This window comes from Pleuronectes platessa, chromosome 17 (assembly GCF_947347685.1).
Source record: "Pleuronectes platessa chromosome 17, fPlePla1.1, whole genome shotgun sequence".
Lineage (NCBI taxonomy): Eukaryota > Metazoa > Chordata > Actinopteri > Pleuronectiformes > Pleuronectidae > Pleuronectes > Pleuronectes platessa.
In genome coordinates, this window is record NC_070642.1 from 20,279,497 (window position 1) to 20,287,149 (window position 7,653).

At 43.3% G+C, this 7,653-nt stretch overlaps 1 protein-coding gene across 1 annotated transcript in view; it reads left to right on the forward strand.

Annotated features, from left to right (window-relative positions):
• map3k5 (mitogen-activated protein kinase kinase kinase 5) overlaps positions 1-7,653 on the forward strand; it is a 51,062-nt gene that overhangs the window by 23,358 nt on the left and 20,051 nt on the right. The window contains exons 7-9 of the mRNA XM_053444903.1: positions 968-1,138; positions 3,517-3,629; positions 4,701-4,860. Coding sequence (XP_053300878.1) covers positions 968-1,138; positions 3,517-3,629; positions 4,701-4,860 — 444 coding nt within the window. The remainder of the gene's footprint in view (positions 1-967; positions 1,139-3,516; positions 3,630-4,700; positions 4,861-7,653) is intronic.

A 7,653-nucleotide genomic window follows, 5' to 3' on the forward strand; every position in this document is an offset into this window, starting at 1 on the left:
CACAAACACACACATGCACACGTTGCTGTTTTGATTCACTCTGCTCAGACCACACAGTGTTTCACACAGACGATGATAAAGAGGCACAGAGTTTTACTTTATCAACATTAATATTTATACTGAACAGTATATTTAAACTATAGATGCTTATGTTGTCAAGAATCGTAATGTTTTTGTCTAGACAAGGCAACAGCATTAACACATATCACAGTGACACACAAAAGACAGAAAATAGCTGCTATTGCCAACTTATACATATTTACATTGGCATCGGGCCCCAAAAATCCATATCAGCCATATTGGTCTTTACTTGAAAGGGAACTCGACTCGAATCAGTCAAACCTCCTGAAGTAGGAGACGTTTAAAGTAACTGTTGTGTTACATGTTGTTGTGTATCTGTTGTTAAGTAGGAGAAGGTGCAACTTGTTACCCTCTCATTGAAACTCTCATTATGTCGTGATCCAGAAATCCATTCATACTGAAACTAGAAAAGAATAAAGGAAGTGTTCACATGCTGATCTGTTTAATGGACCGTGGGAGAGTTAAACAACCTTTTTGTAATTCATTTACTTTCTGAATTTGCCAATTTATATATATATATTTTTTACGAGATGTTTTTCATCTCATTCGTCCCTTATATATTCTGTTGAATATGTCACTTTCAAAGTAAAAGTCCCTGATTTAGCAGTTCCATTGATTTAGAGACAGACTTCTAGGCTCATGAAATTGAAATTGGTGCAGTGACCCTTTTAAGATGAGGAGTCAAATCCCCAGGATCGTTTTCCACTGACACACGTCTGGATACTTTCTGAAATGTGATTTAGTTTCATGCTTCAACTGCTGCAGAAGAATCTCTCACTCAAGTTCAGAAACGTCCAAACTTTCATTTCTGACCGTGCGTGTTTGTGTGTGTTTGTGTGTGTGTGTGTGTGTGTTTGTGTGTTTGTGTGTGTGTGTGTGAGCGTAGGAGGAACCTTCCAGGTGACCGACAGAAAGCCCTGGACATCATGCTGCCCCTGGTGGAGGACGAGGAGAAGGTCGCCTCGGACATCTACTGCCTGGTGGGACGCATCTACAAGGACACGTTCCTGGAGTCTCACTTCAGTGACACACAGAGCAGGGATAACGGCGCGCTGTGGTGAGAGAGCAGTGTGTGTGTCTGCGTGTGTGTCTGTGTGTGTGTACTTGTATTTTGTTATGTTTGAGTATTTAACACAAAAGAGTGAGAAAGGCAGCTTTGGGAATTGAGGGCATTTTGACAGGTCCTCAGTTGTTGACACCTTCAAAAGGCTGTTTTATTTCAGGGTCGTGGTTAGAAATAGAATTTGGTTTGATTTATAAGCAAAGTGACAGAAACACAACTGAATGGATTTGTTTTCCTCTGGAGTCATTCATTTACGGGAAGAAATAAATCAGATTTCTATGAGTGTGTGAAATTATGTGCAGCTTTATTTTTATTTGAGTGGCTGCTGGGCATTAGGGGGGGGTATGTTCTCTGCTGAAGTGACTTCTATAAGTGTTTTAATTAACTTCAATGAAATACCATTAGTTTTAAATAGGATTAAATATCTTATAGTTCTAAAACTCTCATTACAATAAAATCAGCAAAACCAAAGAAAGATCAAATCTGTCCGAGAAGGTTGTGATGTTCACTCTGCATCACATCAATGAATGTGTGAGTGTGTTTGTGAGTGTGTTTGTGTGTGTGAGCCACATATAAACAACACAACACAAGTACGAAGATGTGTTTTCTAAAGACAAGATGCTCGACGAGGGTCTTTTGTTCTGCTGCAGCTCATCGTGAGGTTTTCCATGAATGGTTCTATGAAACAAGGACGTCAGCTGTGAAAGAACTTTTGTTTCTCATGGGTCGTTACGTTCACTGGAGGAGACAAACTCAGGTTCCTTCTCAAAGTTCCTTTCAAGGAGACGAGGCTGAAAAGACACCGAGCGCGTCACAGTCAGAGCGAAGGAGAAGAACACGAGGATCCAGAGAACACACGTGAACAAGCTGGAGACCGACAGGATTGAAAGAGATGAAACGAGGCGGTTGATTGTGATGAGTAATGTCACCGAGAGGAAGTGATGCTGCAGGAGCACGATTCAGATTCAGAAGCAGTTAAATCACGGGTGTAACTTTTAACAGCCTTAATTACTTTACGCTCAAAGTAGAATCCATTCAATTTGTGTAATTGCTGAATGTTGGAGACGATGCTGACGTCAGATCAGTTCTTAGGCAATAAAGAAGGGGAACAACTTAACCTGGTAACATTGTTTAAAAATGAGTGTTGAACTCGGATGGGAACACCCCCTACTGGCTACTGGCTACAAAAATGTAACATTTTATAATAATTAATGATACCCCTAAAAATATCTGATATTTTAAAATCAAGATCCATGAATTATTCTCTAAGGAATCAGGGAAAATGTTGAAAAATAATAAACAAGGTTAAATGTGAAAATTAAGATTCCTGGATCTAACACCAAAGTGTATAGATCTAAATTCATAGATGGATAGATAGATACATAGATAGATAGATACATAGATAGATAGATACATAGATAGATACATAGATACATAGATAGATACATAGATAGATACATAGATACATAGATAGATACATAGATAGATACATAGATACATAGATAGATACATAGATACATAGATAGATACATAGATAGATACATAGATAGATACATAGATACATAGATAGATACATAGATAGTAAGATAGATACATAGATAGATACATAGATAGATACATAGATACATAGATAGATAGATAGATAGATAGATACATAGATAGATACATAGATAGATAGATACATAGATAGATACATAGATAGATACATAGATAGATAGATACATAGATACATAGATAGATAGATAGATAGATAGTAAGATAGATACATAGATAGATACATAGATAGATAGATACATAGATAGATACATAGATAGATACATAGATAGATAGATACATAGATACATAGATAGATAGTTGATAGATACATAGATAGATATATAGATAGATAGATAGATACATAGATAGATGTGCCCCCCCCCCCACACAGGAGTATATAGTTATGATGTGAGTGCAGAGGGGCGTACAGCACCTGACGGAGGTCGACTTGACATTATCACCAGGCGGTCGATTGCCTCCTTCCTGGAATTCACTTTTTCAGATCTCATATCTTTTGTCGTCTGAACACGCTGCTTCGATAACCAAGCTCCCATCTGCCTGTTGGTTCCAGCTCCCGGTCACATCTTGGCTGATTCCTCTAATAACATTCTCGTCACTTCCCCTCAGTCGAACAGATTGGTCATTAAATAAATTACATGTCTTGTTTAGCGAGGGTGCTCACAGTTGTTGTTGTTGTTGTTTGCTGTTCCGTGGGCCCCGACTCAATAAGGCTGTGATTGTTTCTGGGGTTTTGGAGTTGACGTGTTTGGGGGGGGGGGGGGGGATTTGGAGGCAGGATATTTATTGGAGTAATTTTCTTCTTCTTGTCACCTCAGGTTTAAAAAGGGCTTTGAGTCCGAGCCAACGCTGCACTCTGGGATCAACTACGCCGTCCTCCTCCTGGCCGCCGGGCACCAGTTCGACACGTCCTTCGAGCTCCGCAAGACGGGTGAGTGGACGCTGGAGTGGGTCTCATGTGTGTGTGTCTGTCCACCCTGAGTAACCTACTGAGAAATCCATCTCCTCCGTGTCCTCGCTCTGCAGCGGCAGCTCTTCACGATGCTTCACGTCTGACCATGGAAAAGACTCGGCTCCTTTACAAGAGCAGAGCTGCTATTTGACGCTTTGCATTAATGCATGGAAATCAGAACAAATACACTGTAATACTCTCACCGGGGGAAGTGAGACGAGCCACTCAGATTCACAAAGCTGCAGAAATGCACAACCTAACGCTGCAGCTTCTACTGAGCTTTGCACGGCTTGACTTTACTCTACGTGTCCACTGAGAGTTCTGACTGGTTCAGAACTGACCACGGTTCCATTCATACTGAAACCTGGTTCCTGATGTGCACCTGATCCCATTTCATCCCAGTAGGCAGAGCGTGCACTTTGCAATCTTAAAGAAACCTATACAACATATTTCCCTGGATCCGCCCCTTAGTCCGGATCACAGCCAAACTTTAATGACTTGTTTTCTCGATCCTGTTTCATCCTTTTGCCAAGTTTTGTGGAAATCTATTGCGTTGTTTTTTGTGTTATCCTGTTGACAAACAAAGGGACAGAGTGAAAACAACGTGACCTACTTAGCCTTTGCTCCCAATCTTTTCCTTTTTGCCCATCGGCTCAGTGTAGCTCAGGAATGTGGGAAGCGGAGCAGCCGGTCCTGGGAATCCGCCTGCAGCTCCTTAATGTAGCCCCACCCTCCGTCACTGTTGACCCTGCTCAGCCCCCCCCCCCCCCCCCCCCCCCCCCCCACACACACACACACCTGACTCCACAAGTGGTTGGTTCCTGCAGCCGCACACTCTGCAGGACATGTATCAGCAGCCCCCCTGCAGCAGAACCCGGGAATATCATAACAAGTATCTCTCAACTCTTGCTGAGCACAGATTCTAAAAAAAGGGCTAAAGCGTGTTGTGGCACATCCATGCAGAGCTTGCATGTTTTTCCTCCGATATCTCATCTGCTTCAAATCTCAATAAAACGATGACAAGCTTGTATCTGTGGTTGTGTGTTGCAGGCGTGAAGCTGAGCAGCCTGCTGGGGAAGAAGGGCAGCCTGGACAAGCTGCAGAGCTACTGGGACGTGGGCTTCTTCCTGGGCGCCAGCATCCTGGCCTGCGACAACAACCGGGTCATCCAGGCCTCCGAGAAGCTCTTCAAACTCAAAGCCCCCATCTGGTGAGGACACGTCAGGAGCCGCTCTCGGGATTAGCTCTCGCCGCTGTGATGTGTCTGGTTCTGTCCTGGAACCACAGTTTGTCTAATATGCAAGAATCGATTGGGAAAGTGCTTCTCTCAAACCAGTTTGAGATTGAACTGGTGCAAAGGACAGTTAATGAACAGGCTCATACATTTACCTTCAGCTTTAACGACTCCGACAAGATTACAACCACCAGAAAAAGGTTTTTCTTTAACCTTAAAGAAAAGAGAAATATCAAATAAAAGACCCAAGATCTCTTTTAATTTAACATCTCTACAACCTCACGGAATCCTTTTATAGCTTAATCGTCTTTGTGACATAATTTCAAATGTTAAATTCATCGCCTGAGGTTTAATGAGACGGTTTCATATCTACAGCTCTGTCCCTTCCAGTGTGTCAGGTCCCTGCTGTTCTTTATTTGTGTTTGTGCTGTCAAAAGTTTCCATTAATGTCATAAAGACAAATGTTTTCCCAGCATGAAAACAGAATCATGTAGCGTCATTTGTGTTTATGATTCTTCCTCAGCCGAGTTATTCAGATTGTCTGGATTCTTCTGGGACATGTGTGTTTTGTTTAAACACAGATTTGTCGTCCGAACTCGCTGGGGTTGTGTTTCTCTTTAACCCCCCCCGTGCCTGTGGCTGCTTTCAGGTACCTGCGCTCGCTGGTGGAGACCATCCTGATATATCAGCACTTCAAGAAGCCCGGTGTGGAGCAGCCGGCCCCAAGCAGGAGCTGGTGGACTTCTGGATGGACTTCCTGGTGGAGGCGACCAAGAAGGACGTCTCCTCCGTTCCGGTTTCCTGTGAGTGACCCGAGGCCGAGGAACCTGAGGCCAGGCAGTGCCCCGAGGAAACAGAAGAGCTGAATGATGACTTGTATTCTTCTGTGTCTCCAGGTGTTGATACTCGAGCCCACGAAAGTCTACCAGCCTTCCTATTTGTCCATCAACAAAGACGTGGACGACAACACGGTGTCCATCTGGCACGTCGCCCCTGATGACAAGGTGGGTGACCTGCATCCTTATAAAATAAATAACGAATAAAAACAAAAGATGGCTTCACATTTATCAGCAGAGGTGAAGTGACGTATGAAGATTTCTCCTGTTCCGCTCAGGAAGTTGTTTTTTGCATTTATTGATTATTTCCTCGTATTGTATCATATTTTTTGCAGCGTATGAATCGTTGACTCTCCAGTAACCGATCCTCCGACAGCATCATTTATTCTCCTGCGCCACAACCACTCCAATAAAACCCACTAATGTCTTTTTATTACTGTGAGGTCCCTCAACAAATTTGGGGAATCGTGCTTCCGCTGTGAGGCGACCATCAGTCATCAGTCCCCCCCCCCCCCCCCCCCCCCCCCCCCCCCCCGAAGCTGTGATGATCTCATTTGTTTTCTAATCTGTCTTCCTGCAGAACAAGGGGATTTACGAGTGGAACTTCAGCGCCACATCAGTCCGAGGTGTCAGGTCAGTGTCTCCTTGTCTTCACCGACTCACACGTGTCTCCACCGGGGGAAGGCTATGAATTGAGTGCTGCAGGGGGGTGATACTGGGAATTCTTCATTTTTTCTGCAAACCACAGAATCAGATGAATGTTAAAAAATCGTTTTCTGGCCTCACAAAAGTTGCATAAAGCCCTCTGCCTGAGATCAAACAAGTTAAAACCTCAATTTAATTGTTTTTAGAGTTGCATTTAAAGTCTCATGCATCAGTCGCAGCTCATATAAAAGTAAACTTCTAAAGAGAAGAAGCAGAATTAGACATTAACGGGTAAACAATACACAACCTCCAGTTAACATGCACATATGAGTATTCAGATTTTTACAAAATATCAAATTAAATCTAAATCAAATTAACTAAGTCCTTCTGTGCAAGAATATTATACACACGCACTTTAATTTGATTTAATTTGTCTAATGAATGTACAACTATCGGGATCATGCTCTCAAGAGATCATGCTCTCAATGAAACAACCTGTTTGAATGTAGGAGTTTCTTATAAATCCATAATCGAAATAATAACAGATGCATATTAAAATGAAATGGCTAAAGATGCTTGTATGATGAGATTTAAAGAATTAGCCGTCCAGGAGCAACTGATCAGAGGATGTAAGTGTGTATAAGAGTCTCATTAGGGTCGGACGTGGATTTGTATCAGCATTGATCATGATGTGCAGATAAATAACACACAACAGAGTGAGTGGATCTTTGTGTTACCATCACTTCACCTCACACAGCTCCCGACAGAACCACAGTGCAGCCGGCGTCTCGCTCTGCGGCTGCTCGTCCTCGGCTCTCAGAGGAATCCAGTGACGGATCAGAGAGAGAGAGAGAGAGAGAGAGGGGGGGGGGGGGGGGGGCGTGCACACACACGTTGCTAGGGAACGACTCGTCCTCCTCTCACCCTGCAGACAATCAGCGAGACACAATCCACAATCGCTGCTCAACAATACAGACACACAGCACACGGTGCTCGGCCTCGGCAGAACCGGGTCGAGTGGATAAAAGTTTAAATTTGGTTGTTGAGTCTGAGCTGTCAGCGTCATTAGGTTTAATTTTTAATATTTGTGTTTGTTGCAGCTGAAACTCACAAACCTAAATATCCACAGGTTGTGTTGTTGTTGCTTCTGTGTGTTACAAGTACTGGGCTTTGTGTTTTGATGGAGTGACAGACCGTCTTTTATCTGGGTCCAGACATTTGACGGCTAACGTCTCTCGCTCTGAGTCGTCGTCACCCCACCCCCCCGCCCTGATGAGGTCACCTGGAC